Source organism: Poecilia reticulata, linkage group LG12 (assembly GCF_000633615.1).
Source record: "Poecilia reticulata strain Guanapo linkage group LG12, Guppy_female_1.0+MT, whole genome shotgun sequence".
NCBI classification, from domain to species: Eukaryota; Metazoa; Chordata; class Actinopteri; order Cyprinodontiformes; family Poeciliidae; genus Poecilia; species Poecilia reticulata.
The window spans coordinates 12382983-12407085 of record NC_024342.1 but is presented as its reverse complement, the minus strand read 5'-3'; the positions used below and the strand labels follow the sequence as shown (position 1 = coordinate 12407085).

General features: G+C 38.5%; 1 protein-coding gene across 3 annotated transcripts; it reads right to left on the bottom strand.

The window, feature by feature from the left end:
* Positions 1-2366: 2366 nt before the first annotated feature.
* On the bottom strand, positions 2367-23551 carry LOC103473563 (putative cytochrome P450 120). Of its 3 annotated transcripts, XM_008423891.2 has the most exons (11): positions 23154-23551; positions 22448-22525; positions 22272-22356; positions 22125-22160; positions 21753-21892; positions 19505-19628; positions 19056-19200; positions 18735-18845; positions 16980-17107; positions 10323-10410; positions 2367-5518 (listed from the first exon to the last, which is right to left on the bottom strand). In XM_008423891.2, the coding sequence occupies exons 1-11, from the start codon at positions 23341-23343 to the stop codon at positions 5372-5374; spliced, it is 1272 nt and encodes a 423-aa protein (XP_008422113.1). In that variant the 5' UTR covers positions 23344-23551; the 3' UTR covers positions 2367-5371. The 3 variants fall into 3 exon arrangements, with proteins under 3 accessions (XP_008422113.1, XP_008422114.1, XP_008422115.1); XM_008423892.2 differs by lacking the exon at positions 22448-22525; XM_008423893.2 differs by lacking the exon at positions 10323-10410 and having other exon boundaries at positions 5396-5518.
* Between the last annotated feature and the right edge of the window lie 552 nt (positions 23552-24103).

The following is a 24103-nucleotide window of genomic DNA, read 5'->3' as shown; positions in this document are numbered from 1 at the left end:
AAAGCCATCACCCCGGCAGCTAAAAACAGGTCAAGTGTTGTTCCGTGATGTTGAAATTGTTAACCTCAGCCCTCAGGAGAGAAGGGGAGCAAGAGAGAACGAGCATCATGGGAAACGGGAGGAGTCAGGGTGGTTCACATTGTTTGAGAGACAAAGTGAGACGAGTTTGAAGAGCGGCGCGTTTTATCCAGCTCTGCCGCAAACCACTTATTTCCTCTCCCTCCCCTCCCACTCTGCTTCTGAAATCACATCTGCACCATTATGGAACGATACTTGTGCTGAATTTTGAAATTACAATAAATCCACAAGAGGATGATGGCTACTCCCGAAATAGTCTTTGTGGGTAGTTATTTGTGGCGTTATTTCAGCATTGAGGATCGCTCGGGTCAGGGTGGAAGCATTAAAGAGAACTAAAAGGGGGCCGCATCATTTCATTAATGCAATCATAATGAATCCCACTGGTTTATTTTTAGTGGGAGTGTGTTATGCAATATGCTTTCACTGAAAAGGTTATTGCTAAAAAAAAGGAAAGAAAAACAAACAAAGGAACTAAGGAGAAATAATGTCCTGTTAACAAATTAGAGAAAAGATTTCAGAAAAAAAGTGGTAATCTCAGTAGAAATTGTTGGTGTATCACTAAAAACTCATGAAATGCTTAATAAACCAATTAGAAGAACCATGCGGCTCGTCCTATCAAGGCTGGATTATCCAATGATCATTGTGGGCACAGGTAGGGCGGTAGGGAAGCTTTAGTATGTTACTTTTATTAAAAAAAGAATGTTTCTTTCATATTTGTTAAAATTATCATTATGCCTGACAGTATAAGAGATAACCTGTGAAAAAAAAATAAATAAAAATAATAAAAAAAATTTGATCCTCTGTCTTTTCCCAGTGTTAACTTCGCCTTGACAACACCCTGAAATATTAGCTTGAGCTCTAAAAGCACAGCACATTTATTAGCGGGCTGCCGAATATGATTGCCCCCACGAGTAGTTAACTCGTGGGGGCAATCACAACACTCTCTGAAAGCTTTCACAGTTTAGCTTAGGTGTGTGAGCAGTTCTAAATGTGATTCTTATAAATTGCTTTATTTATGCATGAACTTCCTGAACCCGCTGCAGGAAGTTCATTGATGTTCTGTGGAGACAGGAGGCCAGAAGCTCATTTGCAGTAAAACCGGAAAACTCCTGACCTTTCTTGAGTTCCTCTAACACACACACACACACACAGATTATGGAACCACTTGCTGCCGTAAGTGATAGTGAACTTGTTTTTTGGTGGAGTGCTTCTGAGGGGTTCCTGGTGAATCTGGGCAGCTGCGCAGGCAGAACTCAGCAGCTCAGGGAAGATGAATGAGACAATTAAACAGAGCTTGATGGCACTTCTGTGACTAATGGTTTCCTTTGCTGCCTGTCTGAGCACAGACTAACATTAAATAAGGAGCAAAGCAGTATTTTTGTGTCCTTTGAGGTTTTTTTTTTTAATGAATTCATTGCATACACAGGGGGACTTTTCTTTGTTAGTAGGTCACAGAAGTAAGAAAAACAGATTTTTATGTTGTGACTTGTCTCACTGCAGTAACTGGTAAACTATATAAAGTACTCACCCCCATTTATGTTTTACTTATTTTATTGCTTTCGGTATAAATTAGTTTTTGAGCACAATTTATACCGGAAACAATCTTTTTATACCTTTTTTCAAAATCAGGTTAATTTATTGAATTTATCAAAACATCCTGTGCTTAATGAAATTTGAAGAATTTTTTTTCTTTTTTAGGCAGAACAGAGGTTCCCAACCTGCGACTCCACATGCGACTCTTTGGACCTAATGGCACTTAGTACCTTTGGCTAAAATTTAAAAGGAACTAGTTCGCATTTTTAAGTACAGATATAATAATAAATACAGGTTTTAACCGTTTTAATTTCTTTTCCTGCAATACCTATGTGATTTAAAAAAAAATCATCCTCTTATTTTTATCTTTATTTTAAACTAGGCCTTAACACATTTTTAGAGACAATAAATTTCACCAGTTATTGATGAACATCAACTGTTACCAGTTTACAGTCATATTTTCATATTGGCTTGAAAATATGATGCAAGTTGCCTTCTCAAAGACTCATAAACTTTCATTTTGTAAAGAGTACTTCACTCTGGACCTGGGAGATATTTTAAATATCCAAAATAAAACCAAAAATAGCAAACAAAATGGAAATAAAAGCTACTTGCAACCGAAACCATAAATGAAATAGAAATCTATAAACACAATTGCTCTTCAAAAAATATTATAGATCAGAAAGGAAATTATTGACCTCATTTTAATTTATAATGCTTATTGCGACAGATTTATTTTAAATCCTTGAAAATAGAAATAAAACGCTGGCTCTTTAAATATTACAAGAAATTTTGCGAGAGTATACTTCATCTGAAAATATCTCTTTTTCAGAAAGTTGTGATATTTAAATACGTTTTGACCTTCCTAAAAGTAAAATGACTCTTTAAGTTGTAAAGTTTAAAGAGTCTGGATTTCTCCATGTTATCTAAACTCAACACAGCTTATATAACATGATAGCATATTTCTGCACCCGTTATTGTACAGAAATATGCATCAATTGACACAGTGAAGGGGCATCTCTCTGCTGCACCTCCTGTTGTGAATACTCCGTCTGTTTTGAGGGCCTCGTTTACCTTGACTGCATGTTGGAGTTTGTTAGCTGAACAGGGGTACCTGCTGTTTTTCTGTCCAAACATGTGTCGCACTTGCAGGGGGTATGGTGCACTTCGTTCGCTTCCTGTTGTACACACCATAACGGTCTATCAGTCCACTGCGAGTGGACCGACAGAGCGGTCATGTGGTAATTAACTTTGCTCATTAAACCCGACCTCAGGCTTTGTTCTGCCATCTGGATCCAGCATTCGTCCTCCTGTGTGCGAGACTGACTGACAAACTCTTGTTTTTCTCAAATATAAAGGACAGAAAATGACCCCTGGTGCATTATTCTGTTTATTTTTTCAGCTTTTCCGACATTTAATTAGAGATGTGGGATTTTATAAATAATCATGCTGCTGAAAAACAATGAGTCCTTAGTTTTTACCTCTGCACATTTAGCCTAATGCATTTTTTTTCTGCTGTAGCCTCCTACACACTACTTACATACGAATGACGCACACAGTGCAATGTATTACAGGATCCCTATCTACATAATGAATGCCATAATGAATGCTAAGGCTTTAGCCTACTTCTCAATGAGTTGCACTTCATTGTAATCTGCACACACTTCTGCTCAGCACATTCCTAAAATGCACTCAATGCGAAATTCAAAAGGATATTGTTAAGACCGCACAGGCGTCTTATTTACAAATGCGGCTGATTATGTGAAGAGGTGGTCTGGCATGCTCATTCCAAGTCAACTAAATTCCTATGTAATTATGTGAAAAGGCTCAAGGATAATAAAAATGATTTGAAGCCATTACCAAGTACAGGTACTTCTTATTCCTTCTCTGCAGAAATCAAAAAGCGAAAAAAAAAAAAAAAGGATATAGCCAAATAAAACAGAGCCATGTGCTCCTATGCATAAGATTCACTATGAGTCATTTTGCCTGTCCCAAACAGTTGCTAACAGAAGCTTTAGCTGACAGCCAAGTCCAGGAGGAACAATGAGTCATACCAGCCTCGCTCACAAGAACCCCATTTTCTGCCAGATCCTATGTGATGTATGTCCGCGAGTGTGTGCACACGAGAAACAGAGACACACTGACAACTCAGAGATGCGAGCAAGGCAGGCATGGATACAGTCTTTACCGTGGAGTGTGTGTGCTGCAGAGAGAACAGGGGGTTTGTTGTGTGGTGGACCGCGTGACAAATAAAATGTTCCTGAGATCGATAAGGGATCACACCGCCTACAGAGATCAACATGAACATACCGTTACAGCTCTTCATTGTGAAATAACATGGCATCTAATAGCTTAAGGAATATCAAAGTTATGTTATTAGTATTTTTCTAGATTGTACTTCTTACTCATGCAAAATTTAGGACAGTCTATGAAAACCTGCATGCTTTTCTGATATACGGTGGAAATTTGAACAATTGCAGATTTCTGCAAATCAAAGGGAGTTGTGGTCACATTTTGTGGCGAATAGCTGCGAAAATCAACTCTAATGGAAACAGGAATTCTGCTCTCTACCGGAAGAACCTCAAAACTAATTCACTGGACTGCCTTAACCTTAAGTTTAGACTCACAGAAGACAAGAGTGGTATACTCAAACACTCAAACATCTGATTGAAGACAAATCTAAATAAGATGATGTGAAACATCATTAAGCCGGTTGCTGAAGCTCAAAAACTTTTAAATATGGCTGAAATAAAACAACTGTGCATAAAAGAGTGGGCCAAAATCTTTTCAAAGCAATGTAAAAAAAAACATCCATTTTTGATAAGTGTTGTACAGCCAAGGTTTAGGGGATAAAAAATGTTTCCTATAGAGTTGAGTTACTTCAGATAGCTTTTTCCCCCATTTGATAAATAAAATAATCATTAAAGAGCTACATTTTCTATTCACCCAGGTTATTTGCTACTAAATTGAGTTTGATCTGAAACAATTAAGAGCAAAAAAAAAGAATAGAAAATAAAAGAAATGCCTAAACAGTATATTCTTTTATTTTTTCAGGCAATTCAAAATATAAGCAAGAATAGTGTGTGCGCGCGTGTGTGTGCGTGTGTGTGTGTGTATTTGTGTGAGACATGCATACTAAAAGGAAGCAAGATAGGATCTGTATGATGAACTGTTGCTAAGCAGTGGTTGTTGCTAGGTGGGGTGGAGGGGTAAGAAGTGGGTTCAGGTTTGCAGGCAGTGATGGAATCTGAGGGTTTACCCATGTTCCCGTGTGACACATGACGTGCGATCCTCTGGAATGAAGCGACATGAATACTAATGCTACAGAGTTTCTGCTTCAGACACGCACACCTCCACTCAGAAACATCAAGGCTTATCCCAAACTGAACAGCAATCGAGGCAGATTGCAGTTTTTAAAAACAAGACTTGCATCTGAGTGAATTCGTAGTTTAAAAAATATATCTATAACATTTCTGAGTCTGTTTCAGATTCCACAATAGAAGAATGACTCATCTGTACTGCCTTCGCTTGCAGAGCAATCAAGGAACGCTGCAGAATATCTGGCAGAGGAACAGATAAAGCACAACCAGCACCCCCCCCAGCTTTCCCTGGCACGATTACAAGGTTATGCACAGGAGGGGGAAAGCCTTGCAGTTTGCCGGCATCCCTCCTTCACATCTCCAGACATTCCCCCAGCATGCAAGGCACACATGTTTGTTCAATAAAACACAGCCGGAGGCTACGTGTCCCCGGCGTAATCTCATTCTGATACGGTTTGATCCAATCGGGTGAAGGACACACTGGGAAGGTTGGCGGGGCGGGACACAGGCAGCCATTTGTACTGAAAGTCCTGCGACGGAGGATCCAAACACCAGTCGTATTTCTTTAGCAGGTATCTGCAAACTTCCTGAAATATAAAAGCAGAGAGTGTTTTCTATTTTCAGTGTGTGTTTACTGCTGAGCGAAAACAAAGAGTTTAACCGAGCCAAAGCTTTTTAGGTTTTCGACGTGCAAAACAACAGCCCCCCACAATACTTTGATTCCAAGTCTGAAATACCAAAGTGGCCCCTTTTAGCTGCCACGCTTTAACACGTCAACTGTTTTGGACTGAGAAGGTAGCAACAAACCTCATATTTGAATACAGACCCATCATTTTCGTATCTACTTTAGTTTTCAAGCCTCCTCGGATCCTGATGTCATTCCCAGCATTTCTCATTGGCTTATCCTGCGGCTGCTGAGCCGACCAATCGCGTCTCCCCTACCCTTCACTTTATGAATGAGGATTTTCCTGATGTTGGGGGAGGAGCAGGATGAATGAATGGGGAGGAAAGTGATGAGGGAACCGAGGAAAGATGCTGAGGGCGGGGAGGGGGGAGTTGGGGCAGGAGGAGCGCAGGGGGGAAGGATGAAGGAAAAGAGCGATGAGTCACATCTCTGACCTAGATCCCCACAGACTCCTTGTTACTCTGATTATATCCTCCTCAGTGTGTGAGCAGAAAATGGTCATCCTGTTAAAAACCAGTCAAATGCAACGGATTACCAGTCAGATCTGCATTTGTAATAAAACAAAATTGTTGCTTTTCTCTTGAGCTAAGTTGAATAAGTTTCTGGGTGTTGCCTGCAGGAGAACCTCCACAGTTATTGGCTCCACTGTAGCAGATCTGTAAACAGTCTTAAAATTAGCCATTCTTTTACTGCAGAAGCATAATTTTAACAATTACTGGGGGTTGAATATTTATTCAACCCCCATACCTCGCTGTGAACTTGTCTTGCTTGTTATGGATCTTTAATAGAAACTGTTTGGTCGGATCACAAACATTGCAGGAAGGTTTGGCATAAAACAAACAAAAAAAGAATGATGTGAAAGAGCAATACATGTCCTCTGTCGGGTATGGTAGAGCAGTGGTCCCCAACCCCCGGTCCGTGGACTGGTACCGGTCTGTGGACCAATTGGTACCGGGCCGCCAAGAAATAGTGAAATATTTCCGTTTCATGTATTATTTGAGTCTGGAGGATCTTTTATTTTGAAAATCCTTTAACCGGATTCTCTCGGTTACTTGCGCGCCATTACTGAAGCCAGCAGCAAAATGAGTAAGAAACAGATCAGATGTCTTTGGAAAGTTTCTTTGCGAAGGGAAAAAGGCCAGACAAGAGACAGGAGAATGGATTTATCCCAGTCCGGTAGGTGAGTCCCACATTACAAGCCCGCTCTGCATAACATGCGGCGAGCGGCTGCTAATGAGGCAACGAAGCCTTCAAGCTGCTTCGCCACGTAGAGACCAAGCAGGCTGTGGATATAAGCAACACTTCGGGTGTCATTGTCTCTCATCACTCCCAGATGGGACCGTCTGGTTGCAGAGAAACAAGCTCAGGACTTCCGTTAGTCAGTATCGGGAGTTAAAATTTTCACAAAAGTAAAATGTTCATTTTTGTGGCACTTCTGTTGTGGCGCTTCTGTATCTTATTTTGAAGGGATATATAAATGTTACCATAGCGACCAGAGTCAGAGCATTTGGGCTGCGGTCGTGAGTCTTAAGTCTGGTTTAGACGGAAAGATTTAAGAATGTCGGCCGATTCTCCAAACCCCTGTGACCACAGAGCTGATAAAAGAACAACAGGTTTGATCGGTTTGTGTGTCCAAGGCAGGAGCAACACGACCCGATTCCAGTCACGAATATCCCCATTCCAGAGGATAATCCAGTAAAACCCCCAACATAGCGGGAATTTAGAATAACCAAACACGGATGACGATGTAGAAGCAATAGTGATATTTGTGGAGTCATTTTAAGAGATAAAAGATGTAACAAAAAGAAAAGGCGGTGGATAAAAGACGATGGGAGCAGCCGCTCTAATTGCTGCACTATGATTTGGAGGTGAATATGTTTGCTCATAGTTAACATTTTTAACTGAATAAACATAATAATGACCTTTAGATTTAATAATAAACATTTCCACATATCATCTCCGATATCCACCAGACTCTCAGTTGCGCGATATGTCAGCTGTTTGGGATTCCCCTCTGTTCTTACGTCACCGCGCTTTTTGATTGGCTACCCGTCACATTCAGGAGGTTGTATATTCTCATTCCCAGACAGGAAAAAACCCACAGGTTGCGATAAAAACTCCAAGACAACCCAAATTAGGTATATTCAGGATTTAGCGGGAACACCAACACCGGGACCACTGCGGTAGAGGATCGGAGATGTTGTGGGCCTGTACATGGCATCATGAATATGAGGGCAATTTATATGAAAAAAGTCAACATGGAAAAGTAACCAGATCTAAACTGTATAGAAAGCCTGTGAAGTCATTACTCATGAGGAGACCCAGGAGAGAGCTCCAAAGGATCAACAGAGACTGTTTAAACAGAAAAGGTCAAAGGTCTCTCTAACCTCTGCTAAAGGAAAATTTTTCAGATTAATTCCAGCAGAGTGTCAATAAATGTAGCAATTTTGATTATTAAAACAACTACTTTTAGTCCCCTTTTGGGATTATAAGCTTGTTTGTGAAAACTTATGAGTTCAGATCCAATTTTCTTAATGGGGACAAAAATGTTCAGAAAGCAGGTTATCCTGCTCCAACTAAAAATATTATGTGTTTAGGCTTTCAGGATTGGCAGCTTGTTTCTTTAATTAGTGTTTAAAATTAAATGATATACTTCCAAGCTGTCCAAATATTTTTCCATATCCAAAAAAGAAAGTATGACTTCAGAGGAAATCGCATGTTTGTGAAGGCAAAAATTATATACATCTAAAAAAAAATACCAAAAAAGGTGTGTTTAAATTGCATAAGTTAATTTGTGCAATTAATTCAATAATTTAAATCATTTGTAAATTAAGTAAGTCCTATAAAAGGAAAAATATACATTTCAATAAGAATGTTTTGTTGTTTTTTTTGTTCTTCATTATTTGATCCAAATTTACAAGAATGCACATATTATAAACTTATAGAGGTGTTAAGATTTTTCTGCCAACCTGGGACCAGTTTCAAGAAATAAATGGATAAATGGCAGGTGAAGCAGACATTACTTTAAAATACACCTTTTCTTCTGATTTATGTTTCATGACGAATAAGGAAAACTAACAAATTACCAAAATAGAAATGAAATGACAAATGGCTAACATTTCTTTGATTTCTGTTTAGTGAGAAGAGATCTCTGGTAATGACATCATAATTTTAAGCCAGCCAATAGATGAGAAGGTTGCATTTACTGCTGCCATGTTGATGTATTGACAAGTTATAAAAGAAAACATTGAAGCATGAGTTTTTTTAGCAGAAGTTTTATCTCGACTCAAAGACTAAAGCTGATGTTGGGGGGGGGGGGGGAGAAACTCTCTATGTGGACATCCCTATATCCGGCTTGATTGACTCATATGTGATATATATGTGTGTGCAGGGTGTAGGTGTGTTGAGTCACTTCTTGGAGCTGCATTTCAGACAGCTTGAGATACCACCCACCAGCGAGTTGCATTTTTTAATGTAGGACATGTCAGTTCTGTCAAGGTAAATATAATCTACTTACGCACGTCAAATAACACGCTTTAATTGTATTAGTTAAAAATTATATACATTAGATGTGCATTTCAGCACCTGGAAAACATTTTAGTTTGTTTAGTCATAAGCACAAGTCAAGCTGCATGAATTTATTCTTCTTGTTATTCCCATACAGATTGTTGTAAAGAAGGACTGATGTGCTAGAAGTTATTGTCTTTGTGTGTTTGTTGAGGTTACTTTCACTCACTCATTGCAAAACTGGTTGATTGTATGAATAAACAACGGATTAAAACAGTAACACAGCAGAAGAGATGACTTGTCTAAGAAAATAAACGTCGCATGCACTTCCTTTTCTTGAACGCTCCCCAGCCTGACTGCGTGCGTGTGAGCTTTGTGGCTATGGTGAGTGCTGCTTTGGCGACTGGGCTGCCGTGGTTACGGCTCTGTGTTCTTCTTTAGGTAAATCGAACAAGCAGCCAGGTATTCCCATGACCATTGATCTGTTTACAGGATGACTGGTGGTGGTTTTAATGTTGCACAGAACCTTCCTGACAACAGCCACTACAGTTTTAATATGTGCATTTTTCTTCAGAGTACAACATATCTAACGAGAGAATTACAAAAATACCACAATACATTATTAGCTGCACAAAAACCTTAAATATAATTTCTTCAATTGAATGGGGTAAAACCTAACTATACACAAGGCAGAATAAGCTACTCCTATTGGTCCAATTCAAACTCAAGCTACTGTGATCTTTATTTTTGTTGGTTTGTGTATCTAGAAACCCTTTTTGTGTGTCCTAATGTAATAAAATGAGAAACACACGATAAACCACCTTTATGACATGGAACCTCATCATCTATGTTGGTGAGCTACTGAGAATTGCAAAACAAATTAGTAAGACACATTAGTAAACATCTAATGTTTACTAATGTGCCAAGATCCAGGATCAGCTACCTGTCTGCTCATATAGATGTTTGAACTAAAAAAAAACAATAAAAAATTCTAAATGAATTATATATTTTTCAGTTTTATAACTTCTCACTTCTTTGTTCTACCTATTTTCTTGTTTTTGTTGTTTGTCCTTTTTTTTTTTTTTTTTTACAAATAGGTTTATCACTCATCAGGAACTACACAAGACAACTTTAATAGGACCTTTAATGAAAACCAGTCATATTAAAACTAAGGATGTGGCTGAAGGTTTTGAGCTCACCTTAATAAAGATCTCAGTAAGAGTCGAACCAATGCAGCTTCTGGGCCCATTGCCAAAAGAACACAGCAAATGCTCCTGGCCTGCATTCCTGAAGAAAACCAGAGAATACAAGAAATTTCAAAGAAAATGTTGAGTATTCTCAAATTTTCTATTTCAGGTTTCACAGATATTCAGGGAAGTTTCTCTCTTACTAATAAAAGCCAGTAGAAAACTGCGAGGTGAGTTACAGACGGTGCCAAAAGAAAAAAAATAACAACCTGAAAATAGACATTAATTGTCCAAAGTTGTTTGTCTGTCTCCCTCTGTCGTACCTGGAAATGTCCAAAAGAGAAATACATGCTGGTAGTTTTCCATCCTCTAGTCAATAACCTGTCCATTCAGGCCATCTCCTGTGTCTAATGTATCCTGTCTTCCTGAAACCTGAGCTCTGATTAAAGGCAAACAGGAAGCATTAGAGATGTGCAGAGTCTGGAAGCAGTTTGCCAGATGGTTGGTGTGTGTGTGAGCGGGGAGATTATTAGTGTTCTCGCTGCTATATTTCTAACAATTTAATGTACTATTAGGGAACATCCTAGAACATTAAAATGATTGCCGCACAGCGGAGTCCTGTAATGCTGAGAGCCGGAGAGAGAAGAAGCGCTACAGCAAAAGAACATGTCAAATATGATGAATGGAAGGAAAATGAGTCCAATCTTGAGTGTAATACGGTGGACAATATAATTCATTTAACTGCGTAAAAGTACAATGAGCGAGAAGTCCAGGACTCCATGACCCAGACTCCAAATGTACGAACATAATGTCATATTGGTAATAGATATATTAGATATAAATTGTTAGAAAAGAAACCAGTTCATGAAAAATGCTTTTAGATTAGGGAAGCTGTGATCACATTCAAAATATCGGTTCCCAGTCAAGTTTTTTTTTTTTAATAATTCACCTAGAAGTCCATTAATAAACTCAACTCAATACTTGTTGACAGTCAACTGACTTTGATTTTATGTTCGCTCAACCCATTGTGTTTGTTGTGTGGATGAGGTATCCACGTTTTGTTTTTAAAATGATTTATTATACCAATTGTTTCGTTGATGGAACACATCTGGGTTTTCCCTAATAACCTTTAAATCATGTTCACATGAAAACAGAGTGTGCTGGCTGCTGCAGTTCACAGTTTGAATCATGTTACTGGATCTTTGCACAGAGTTGAGAGAGCAGCTGAAACACCAGTTACCAGTTATGACGTTCCAAGAAAAAGGGGGGACATTTTAGAACAGGAGAACAACTCTTTTCTTAAATTATTTTTACAAATGATTATGTTTGCTCCCTGATGGATCTGTTTTGCTTGAAATGTTTTGTCACACCTAAACATTTTAGACCACCAAACAATTTTTTTAAATTTTTTATTTGCACCATTGCATTGGCATTTGCACGTTCTGAGCAGTGCAAAAATAATTACATTTCCCTTAGCAGTTCTGTGTTTTAAAAGGCTACATCTACAATAAAAAGATTTAGATTTACATTACAACCCTTAAGAAAAACATCTTCTGAAATAATTCAGGAGTTGAGTTTAATGCAAAAGCCAGATAAGCTATAAAGCCGCTCTGCTCCCAAATTCGAACTCACTCCCACCTGATCTCCTTAACATCGAATCTTTGCAATATTTTAAGTCCAAACACAAAACCCATTTGTTTGAACTAGCATACAACCTTTAATTGTCTTTGTACTGTCTTATAAATCTTGTTTTGTTTTTTTTTGTTGTTGGTTTTTGTTGTTGTTGTTGTTTTTATTACCGGTATGTATTTTATAATTCGCTTGCTTTTATGTCAAGGTGGCCTTGGGTGTCCAGAAAGGCGCCTACAAACAAAATGTATTATTATTATTATTATTATTATTATTATAAATACTAACAAATGTTTTCATAGACAAGAAAAAATGTTCCTGATCTAAAATTCCTATAAAAGCCGCTCTAATATCTGCTGCCGTCGCTGAGATTCCTATCTGACTTGGTAACATTTCCGATTATTTGGGGTCGAAGCATGTGTGGGCGTTTGGCGAATGGGATGTTAGCTTGCCTGTTCACTTCCTTCCGAAAGAGCAAAGACACATGAATGCATAAATGTACACCATGACAATATACAGTGGGACCATGTCCAAAAGAAATACACAAAAAAAACAAGGACAGATGAAACTGTGATGATTGTAGGTGGGCTTGTTATATAACAGGACTGCAGTCATTAAATTAAAGAGCCAGGTGGCTTGAAAATAAGGCTGGAAACTATCACGGCAGACAGTAAAGCAGTTTCCGAATAAGCTGACAGATGGAGAAGCAAGGTGAGAGGCAGATAGAAGAAAGGGGAAAACAGACTGGATGATGAAGGAAACCTAAGAGAAAAAAACAGCAAAAGGCACAAGCAGACACACGGTCAGCAATCTTTGTGAATCTTGTTGCAGAAACTCAGTAGCAAGGAGGAAATAATGTTTAATTGTTTACCTCCATTTTTTTCAGCCCTACTAGTTTCTGCAAAAGACAAAAACCTTAAGTTCTAAATAGTGTAATGTATAGGGAAGGTCACAAAATATCAATGAAGGCAGGAAAATGCAAGATGCAAGTTTTTTAATAAATCATGTGGCTGAGATGTTTTCCCAGTATCTCTATGGAAGCCTCAAAATCTGGAAACAATGGTCACAATTAAGGCAAATTGAAAAAAAAAAGTAAAACTGTGTTGTAAAGTATGTGTTTATTTAGTGCATGTAACACATTCATTGTGATATTTACCAACATTTTACATATTGCATATATAACTGATATGGTTGAGTTTCAATAATAACGGTTTTTAAATGATGTCATTAGTGCAGGACACAACAATTTGGTAATGAAAAAGCTAAGAAAAATGTGGCAGGTTGTTGTATAATTATAGATGAAAATAATGACAAAAGTCAACTGTTGTTCCTATTTATGTACAAACTAGCAATAGCAGCTTAGCTAGCGGCAGGTTGCCAATGTTTTTATCCACCTTGCTGCTCTGCCTTTATACACTAGTATGTTTTTTTTATTTATTGTAAAGTGTGATTAAGGTACATGTGTTAGCAGGAAATGTTTTTTTTTGAGCAACTATTCATCAATCTATGGTTTACAGAAACTCACACATACATTATTTAAATATTGTACTGCATAAATACGCCTGTAAAAAGGCAACTCTGTACCAACAATGTTTGATGAAAAACGATTTTCTTGCATTTGTTGCATGTGCCAAACATACTGACTAATGTCTTAAGGTCTTGCTTGCCCAAAGCTGGGAATCATTCAACGATTGAATGCATTTTTAGACAGAAAACAAACACATTTACAAATTAGTTGCAATGACATTTATAGATGATAAAGACAGTATAATACTCCATCTTTTGTCAAACCCCAGGTATTTAATCAGTCTGGGTGACTCACCACATAGATTCATACCCCATTTTCTTTCATCTGTTTTTTTTAGCTTTATTTATTTATTTATTTATTTTGCACCTTTTACGTCACTGTTGCAAGGAAAATCTCTTCTGACTCATTCTTTAACCCTGCCCCAATCTGCACGATGCACGAAGGAAATCCCTGTTGGTAAAAATAGGTGTGGAGGCAGAGGGACAGTTACTAAGGTAGCAGCTTCCTGTCTGCTCATATAGATGTTTTTTTTCTTAGTTCAATTGTCAAAATACATTCTTGAAATGACAATAATAAATCAAATGAAGTTGAATTATTCATTCATTTAAAACTGAATTCAATACATCTAGTTAAGCATATTATCAAGAACTACATTGATCAAGCAGGTGTAAGATATCTTTGAACTACTTGGTTTTTTTGGGGGGGGTTGGACCTGCCTATTTCTCCCTGTCCAATGATTTCTGATGAAACTGACAAAATGTAATAAAGCATCAAGGTTTTGTCTGAAAACCTAAATCTTTTCCCACAAAAATCCTGCTGTTGCAAGTCAACCCTCTCCAGTCACTTCATTAGAAACACCTGTTCAGATGATTGTCAACACAAATAGCAAATCGTCCAATCCGATTCCAGCATCAGAACGAGCGTCAAAATGGGGAAGAAATGTGGCATTGTTGTTGGAACCCGGCGGGTTTCTCTGAGTGGCAGAAAGCTCACACATAGAAAAAAAAAACAACAAAAAAAAACAACTCCTGGCTTTACAGGAAATGGTCTAAGAAAATTGAAAAATAACAGGAAAGAGGCTGCAATTCACAGAGGCTGAGAAAAAATAATAGCTTGGAAACAATTTTTTATGTCTGATGAGAACCAATTTCAGCAGCCATTTTCAGATGGGCACACGTTGGCTCCATTAGTACCTTTAGTAACTTTTTCCGCAATCAGCATTTACTAATTCGTCCTTCCCAAAAGGTGCCAACTAATTTACATTATTTGAAAGTCAAAATGATGGCAATAAGTATGAAGCTATTTTTTGGCTTTGAACAAAGTAAGAGTCGTTATTACGCCATCGACGCAAACTGCGTCAGTATTGTGAACGACAGCTAATGTTCCAGTGTTGAACTGCTGAGGGGGGAGACTGTGTGTTTGCAGCTCCGCAGCACTGCTGTGAAAAGCTCCAAGTCAACAAGCGGAGGTGAAAATGGCTTTGCCAGAATCAGTGCTGCAACTAATGAGCTTCTAATCAGATAGTTTTAGTACAGATTACAACCTGAATATTGATATTCTTCTCTTTTGGATACCCGACAGTGTATATTAAGGCATGCAGAGAATGCTTAAAGACAAAGATAGGTGAATAGTTTCCATAGCAACGGATGCATACATTACCAGGGCATTAATAAGCATGAATGAGAATAAACATGTGAATTGAGCAGGTGAATGAAAACAGAAAAGGGTCGACTGGGAGAGGAAACAGGTGAATGGCCCCAGATGAGGTTTTATTTGTCCAGAGAAGTTGCTAACATTTTTTTTAGGCTCACATTTCAACACTACTCAGTTATTCTCAATACTGAGAATACTCTGCATCCATTAAACATAATGGATGCAGAGTATAAATACTATAATATAATATTTATAATATATAATATACTCCAGCTTCCTCCCATAGTCCAAAAACATGACTGTCAGGTTAATTGGCCTCTCCAAATTGCCCCTAGGTGTGAGTGTGTGTGCATGGTTGTGTGTCTCTGTGTTGCCCTGCAACAGACTGGCGACCTGTCCAGAGTGACCCCCGCCTCTCGCCCGGAACGTTAGCTGGGGATAGGCACCAGCACCCCTCCCGACCCCATTAAGGGACAAGGGTGTAAAGAAAATGGATAGATGGATGGAATATAATATTTAAAGAAGACCTCCACAGTAATGTTTGGGGTGTTTTTGACAAATGTTCGTTTTTTCACATCACAATCTTCTCCTCAAACCATCTGGCCTTCTGTTAGTCTTTCAAGTACTGAAATGCAATTTCACAGCTTATTCAGTTTTTCCAACCAAAAGTGATGCCCTTGATTACAACAACAACAACAATAAAAAAAAACCTTGTTGCTGAAAGAAATAATTCTTTAATTTCCTTTCCTTTGTAAATGTTTTCCGGAGCGTGAAAAAAAAAAGACTATGTGCTGAAAGAATACCTAGACAAAACTGCAACCTTTTATTCTCTTGCCATTTTAATGAAAAAAGCTCATTATGACACATTTCCTCAACATCCTTAATGTGTTACAATAACGGAAAGCTTCCTGTCTCTTTCTGCTCTAATGGTCAGTAAATGTGAGGAAGTGGTTGTTACAGCATTAAGCCACAGCAGATTAGCACTGGAATCAAACTTTGAGTGATGGTGCAATAGGTAATGCTCTGTATGGTTCTTGAACACAGGTGAATGTATAAACTTCACCTATTCTGGTAAAATACAAATCATTCAGAGTAAATACTCATATACTGGTATAACTATTCTGGAAGTAAACCTAAGAAAACTGTGTCACCTGTCAAACAAGATGCCGTTTGTACAAAGTTGATGAAATAACGAAGAACAAGGACTAGCTTCTCATTCTTCACAAATCAACAACTTGGCAATTGAAAGTGTGATATCATAGTGCTTCAGCATCACTGCATTCAGGACAACGATTCTGAATGCACAGGAAAACTGCTTTTAGAGGATAAAGCGTTCTGAAATTACTTTCCCAAAGCTCAATCTTCAACTGCACTGAAAATCATGGAATATATTTAAAATCCAAGTCTGTAAACCAACTAATTTAAATGCAATTTAATAATTAAATGTCAAAGAAGCAGTCATAATTATGTTTATTTTTAAACTGTTTTTACTTAAGAAAACATTCACAACTAATTGATTCCCTTTAATAAATCACTAAAGACCAAAATGATTATGCTAATTAATTTTATTATTATATGCTGAAAAAAACGATGTGCTTGATTGAACCTCTAAGATTTCAAAGCTCATAATAAAAAGAACATGCGCCTTGAAAATACATATCTTAACACCATGTGTGCGATGCACTGGTCAAATCTGGTTTTAAATTCAAATTGTCCTCAAATTGCATCAGATTAGAAGTATTCAGCTCTGATGTATCAACAAAGCGACTGAACGTCTCCATGCCACCCCTGTTGATGGATATGCAAAGTGGTCTAAATCTACTACGGTGAAAGTCAACTAGGAGAACTAAAGACTTTACCTCCCACTCCATCTTTCTGGCAGGAAGCTATCGGGCTGCTGGAACACCTCTGGGTCACGGTGGATGAAGTAGCTGACATACACTGCGCCATAATCTTTAGGAACACAGAAGTCTGCGAGGGTGGATTCCTGGAAACATAAGAGCTTTTAAAATATTGAATGGAGATCTTTCCATGAGTCTCTATAGAAGCTCCGTGTTAAAAGAAACAATTATACATTTTAAAAGGGCTTGATGTTTTTCTCTTACATCTTAGGTTTGACGACTTTTACTTCTCGACTCAAATTTGCTCAGCAGTAACTCGTTTTCAGAGTATAAATGTAAAGTTGATCATAAATGGAGTTTCCCAAACCATCTTACTACAGGTGTATGGAAGCACATCTAGTTCTTGATGGAAGATACCTTTGCCCTCCCTGACTAACCCAATTAGGTAGCATATTTTAGTTCCACCTGATGGAGTCCCCAGTTTTTTTTTCCACCTGACCGTGAATATCAATGAGTTCCAGCACACTTTTCCACAAGCATAAACATCCTGCCACATCATTTTTAGAACAAACTCATTATTATCTATGCTCAAAGTTGCTATGTATTTTTATTTTATACATATAGAACATATTTTTTTTTTATCTTGTCAAATGGAAAACAGTTGAGAAAAGATTAAGTCTATTTTTATGCTTTTGCTAAACTAAGAAGACTTATAAAAAATACATTTTGACCTGTGTGTGGTGACACCGATTTTATACTTTACTCATTTATTAAATACAAACTTGGACAGGATGGAAGGCTGTGAGTAAAAAAACAGAAAGCTAAACTTTTTTACTCCCATGTGGGAAAGTACCAGTCAGGTGATACTATTCATTACCATGAAGTACAACCACTTCTGTTTTAAACACCCATATATCATAAAGAGCTCTAAGATCCCCTTTGTACCAAAAATAGAATTTTACAATTCAACCAGACATACCAGAGACTCTCCCCTGATAACAGCAAATATATCACCCTAAATATGTCACTTCCTTCTAATATTATCTAAGACTTCCCCACATCATGAACCCACCAAGGCCACCAGGATCAGAATGTTCTGCTGCACAACCTAATAGAATCAAAATTTTCCACTTCAAAGCATCACTGGCACACATCTGCCCCACCGGAGACCCTGACCTCCCCCACTTGCTTCCTTCCGGGTCAGCCAATCAATCACACAGACAGATCAATGCCTCCCATCGGCCTGTTGCATAACACTGTTTGATGAGGTCATAACGATCATGGAGAGCTGTAGCGGGAAGAGGCTGGGAGGAGTGTCCTTGCGCTTTGCACATTAATGTACTTTAAAAATTGAGCTAAAAAGTGACAAGTCATTAAATAGGCACATTTATTGAGTTTTAGAAAATAAGAAACTGGTGTTTATAATCTTACTGAAGTCCTATGTGACATCTCAAAAGCAGAAATCTTTCCATAACTTGTAATTTTTTGCCGTTTCTCTACACTTTAAGTGGAAAATTCAACAACGCCCCACTTTGCTGACCCAGATTCCCAATGCCAGATGACTCTCACTCCAAGTCGCTGCATCTAGCGGTCCTAGCCCCGATATTTTAAAGCAGAGCGTTCTGCTCAACTCTAAGCAGCATGTAGGCCACATTAGAAAGGACACGAGTCGTTTTCTCTCTCGTCACCTGGCGCCATCTGGTGGAAGAAAGAGCTGCACAAAAGCTCTAGTTTTTAGATTCAAAGCTTACCACGTGAACTTATGCAGCTCACCTTTTCAGCTATTCTGCGTCCACCAATGAAGGGCGGCCACAGTCTCTGCACCTCCAGGAGAACTCTGTGAAGGTGGTCAGGGTTACGGATGGCTTCTTGACGACTTTCCCTCTGAGTTGTGAAGCATAACTGCTTTTATTTTCAGATGGAATTTATTTTACATGTCGTACTATTAACAGTATTAACATCACATGCTTTATGCTGCCAACATCTGGAAGGTTTAACAACAAACATTTACAGAAATCTCTGCTTCTTTTTCGTCTTTCTGGCTAACAGGATACTTGCATTCCTCTTTTGTTTCAAGTGCCTGTCTTTGCGTACCTGTTCAGGTCCTCCAAGAGCCAGAGTGAAGGAGGTGAGCAGCGATGCCAGAGCTTTAGGAATGAGAGCTGAGATGAGCAGGAGGAGATGTTGAGCAGCAGAACCAGCGTTGGGAAATGGCAGGGAACCCAAAGCGCCGACAAAACTGGATTTACATTGAAGTCATGATCAGGATAGTTACAAAAAATCTTTTGTTTTATTTTTTTGTTGGGAAACAGCAGAGGCCTCAATTAGGCTCCAATTCTTTCATTTTGAGATTTTGGGTGCATAAATTGTTAGATGCCAATTAATCTAACAAACATGCTCAACATTTTGGAAAATTTGTTATTGCTGAATATCTCTAAATGGAAAAGAAATTACATTAGAAAGCTAGAGAAAGAAGTGAAAAGAAGCAGAAGAGGCCTTTTTTCACTCCTTCTACCACATCGAGGTAACCTGAGCAGCCTCACCCCTCTGTATCATTCTCTAATTTGTCTTTGATGATCTCCATCAGTTTGCTTCTGGCATCCAGAGCTTTGGCGAAACCCGATGTCCACAAAGGTACCTTCACAGTTACTGGAACCGAGATCAAACCTGCCAGCACAACGATACCCAGTGTCTAAAGCAGGCAAAATGAAGCAGTGAGCTAATCTAAAAAGAGGAGAAGAATGCATTTGTGTTGTAAATACATTTTTAAGAATAATCTGTTTGGGAAAAAAAATCTGACATTAGATGCAATCCTTTCACGGTTGCTTTTAAAAAATTGCTTGTGTTTTGTTTGGTTGAAGACTGCTTAAGAAATAGTTATCCATCTAATTTTTATAAATGTCAAGAAAGAAGAAAATCACATATACAGTGGGGCAAAAAAGTATTTAGTCAGCCACCAATTGTGCAAGTTCTCCCACTTAAAAAGATGAGAGAGGCCTGTAATTTTCATCATAGATATATACCTCAACTATGAGACAAAAGGAGAAAAAAAAATCCAGAAAATCACATTTTCTGATTTTTAAAGAATTTATTGGCAATATATGGTGGAAAATAAGTATTTGGTCAGCTACAAACAAGCAAGATTTCAGGCTCTCACAGCCATGTAACTTCTTCTGTATGAGGCTCCTCTGGCCTCCACTTGTTATCTGTATTAATGGCACCTATTTGAACTCGTTATCAGTATAAAACACACCTATCCACAACCTCAAACAGTCACACTCTAAACTCCACCATGGCCAAAACTAGAGAGCTGTCAAAGGACACCCGAAACAAAATTATAAACCTGCACCTAGCTGGGAATACTGAATCTGCAATAGGTAAACATCTTGGTGTAAAGAAATCAACTGTGGGATCAATTATTAGAAAATGGAACACATACAAGACCACTGATAATCTCCCTCGATCTGGGGCTCCACGCAAGATCACACCCCGTGGGGTCAAAATGATCACAAGAACGGTGAGCAAAAATCCAGAACCACACGGGGGAACCTAGTGAATGACCTGCAGAGAGCTGGGACCAAAGTAACAAAGGCTACCATCAGTAACACACTACGCCGCCAGGGACTCAAACCTGCAGTGCCAGACGTGTCCCCCTGCTTAAGACAGTACATCTCAAGGCCCGTCTCAAGTTTGCTAGAGAGCATTTGGATGATCCAGAAGATGACTGGGAGAATATCATATGGTCAGATGAAACCAAAGTAGAACTTTTTGGTCAAAACTCTATTCGTCGTGTTTGGAGGAGAATGAATGCTGAGTTGCATCCAAAGAACACCATGCCTACTGTGAAGCATGGGGGTGGAAACATCATGCTTTAGGGCTGTTTTTCTGCTAAGGGACCAGGACGACTAATCCGTGTAAAGGAAAGAATGAATGGGGCCATGCATCGTCACATTTTGAGTGAAAACCTCCTTCCATCAACAAGGGCATTGAAGGTGAAACGTGGCTGGGTCTTTCAGCAGGACGATGATCCCAAACACACCACCCGGGTAACGAAGGAGTGGCTTCGTAAGAAGCATTTCAAGGTCCTGGAGTGGCCTAACCAGTCTCCAGATGTCAACCTCATAGAAAATCTGTGGAGGGAGTTGAAAGTCTGTGTTGCCCAGCGACAGCCCCAGAACATCACAGCTCTAGAGAAGATCTGCATGGAGGAATGGGCCAAAATACCACCAACAGTGTGTGAGAACCTTGTGAAGACTTACAGAAAACGTTTGATCTCTGTCATTGCCAACAAAGGGTATATAGCAAAGTATTGAGATGAACTTTTGTTATTGACCAAATACTTATTTTCCACCATATTTTGCAAATAAATTCTTTAAAAATCAGAAAATGTGATTTTCTGGATTTTTTTTCTCCTTTTGTCTCTCATAGTTGAGGTACATCTATGATGAAAATTACAGGCCTCTCTCATCTTTTTAAGTGGGAGAACTTGCACAATTGGTGGCTGACTAAATACTTTTTTGCCCCACTGTATACTCAAATGGAAGTTAGATTTTTCACATTTTTGAAGCATGACGTTATGTTATTGCAATAGAACCTTAATTTATTTTAAGATATTTTGCACATCTTCGCCGCAGGTGCCAATATGTGCCTTTTTCTTACACCTCCTACTAACTTCTTATGCACACCTCCAACCTCACTCCCCCCACGTCGCCCTGGGCAGGTGCCCAGGTTGCCCATATAAAGACACTGGTGCCAATAAATGTTGATGATGCTTTATCTGTGTGAATCTACCGTGCCAATGTTCTGTGCAGAGCTCCATGATTTCCTGGAAAACCTCAGGCTGATCCTCGGCTCGTACATTCAGGAAAAGACCCAACACCAACTCCGCCCCCAGACGTTTAAAGATGGAGTAAACAGACTGTGGCTGCTCACTAAACACACATAAACACACATTTGGTTAGATCAAACTGAAAATTAAACAGAGAATTCCTGCATCCATGTGATATACAATTGGGGGAAAAAATTGGTGCTTGTTTCCTTAGCTTATTGTGTTGATGTCACTTAAGGAAACTGAAATACATTTTGGTAAAATATGGAATTTGCACAACTTCAAGGTGTTAAATAGCTAATAGTGTTAACAATAGCACACAGGGTTTACATAACCTGATTGAGAGATTCTTTAAGCAGTGATCACATACACTGTGAAGAAAAAGAGTATATGTCATTTTAAAATTTCACAAAAAAAATTTTTTTCTTAATTGAAACTTCTGAGTGCATAACAGATCAATTAAAGGCCAACACTGTTCTTACCTGGACATGTAGTTACTTGAGGATTCCAGACATGTTCCTGTAAACAAGTGGTTGAGAGACAGACGGAGGAGGCAGGCCTCCTCACCTGAAACATAAACACAACCGGAGGTTCATTTCAGCACATGTACAAAGTACATGGACGGCATCGACATGAGGGACTGTATCTACATGCTTACCATTCATGGTGACAACAGTGTCTCCATATACGTTTGTCATAAAATCAGTTGGGTCCTTCAGAAATATGTTAGACTTTTCTAAAACACATCACATAACCATATAACTTTAACAACGAAGCTTAGAACATCAAGACAGCATTTGGGGATGTGCAAAAGACAAAGCATATAACCAGGAAAGTCACTTTATTGTAACAGGAGTCAAGTACAATAATAGGTATATAAATATCAGTATCATCTTTGTTTAAATATAGCCTCAAGAGTCCAGATTCACAATACTGTACATTCAAAGCAACCTATGTTGAACTGAAAATATTTATTTTATAAGAATTCATAAAATAAATATTTATTTTATACAGTCACATTTGTAATGAAAATCAGCAATTAGAAATGTGGCAAATTATAGTTCAAAAATGCATTTTGCAAGACAAAAAATAATTATTAAACTACATTTAGTTATTTATTTATTTTTGGTCAGGGAAAGCATCCTAGCGTCTAATGCGTTTTTTTTTAAATATGTATAACGTATTTTGATCACAGCTAGGTCTCCAGCACCAAGTCTTAGGTTATTGATTAATTTTGTTTGTTGTGTAGCCTAGGATAATTTGCAGTTTTTATCTAGAGAGGGCTAACACGCCATTCGACTAAAAAGAGAAAACACCTGTGCCTAAAAACCGTCATTTCCTGTGAGGAACACCTACAAACATACCACAGAGCAGCTCTCGCATCCCCTCGACAGAGCAGATAAAGACGGTCGGTTTGTTTATTAAGCGGCATAGGAACACTCTGCTGCTGTGTTTTTCAATTCTCTGCCGGCAGAAGATCACCGGATCCCGGTAGAAGTCCAAGGTCTTGTCACCAAGCAACGAGACACCTGCATTTCCTGGTAGTTTAGACATTCTGGACCGAGACCTATGCGCTTTTATCTCTAAAGTGTAAACTGAATACGTTCCTCAAAAAAAGAAATTGCAGTTAGACCGCATTCAGCCTGCTAGTGATAATACGAAGTTTTAACTAAACAGAACCGACTTCTGTATCAAGTTAGTAGAAACCAGCTAGCAATGAATGTTCGCCTGACCGACGTCCGACGCGTCAAAATGAATCGGGAGCGCGCACTGTTTTACCGAGTAACCAGACCTGCCTCTCTGGCTGCAGTGCGCACTCCCGACACGGGGGGCGTAGAGGGAGCTGGGGTGGGGTGGGGGAGGGAACATATTTTCTCAAGGGAACAAAATTTCGCACAACGTGAGCAGACAAACGTCGGTCAAATTTCGAAGGGACTTATATTAATGGCATTAAAGACTACAGAGTCAAAAGTAATGATTAAAAGTCCCACCTCTACTATATGAATATAAGAAACAGTATCAATAATAATTTCATTTGAAAAATGTAGTACAGCGCATTAATTTTTATGTATTTTTTTTAATCTGCGAAAACGTCAGTATTTTAAAATATCCAATTCTTAGAAGAATATAGGATCAAAAGTGTAGAGCACCCAAAATTTGTACTCAAGTAACAGTAGAACTACTTCAATATATTTTTACATAGAGAATAGAGAATTTTCACTGAGAATAGCGGCGATGTAACAACTAAATAAATTATTCTATTTCATTACATTTTGAGGCCACTAGATGGCAGCACCGACCACATTCTCCCTGT

What these genes read in the sequence shown, in the direction of transcription:
- LOC103473563 (XM_008423891.2), bottom strand. Translation starts at nt 23,343, where the DNA reads ATGTCTAAACTACCAGGAAATGCAGGTGTCTCGTTGCTTGGTGACAAG. An exon ending in CACTGTTGTCACCATGAATG is followed by an intron (nt 22,357 to 22,447) that starts GTAAGCATGTAG and finishes TTTATGTTTCAG; the next exon opens with GTGAGGAGGCCTGCCTCCTC. An exon ending in CCAGAAAGATGGAGTGGGAG is followed by an intron (nt 10,411 to 16,979) that starts GTAAAGTCTTTA and finishes GGTTTTCTTCAG; the next exon opens with GAATGCAGGCCAGGAGCATT.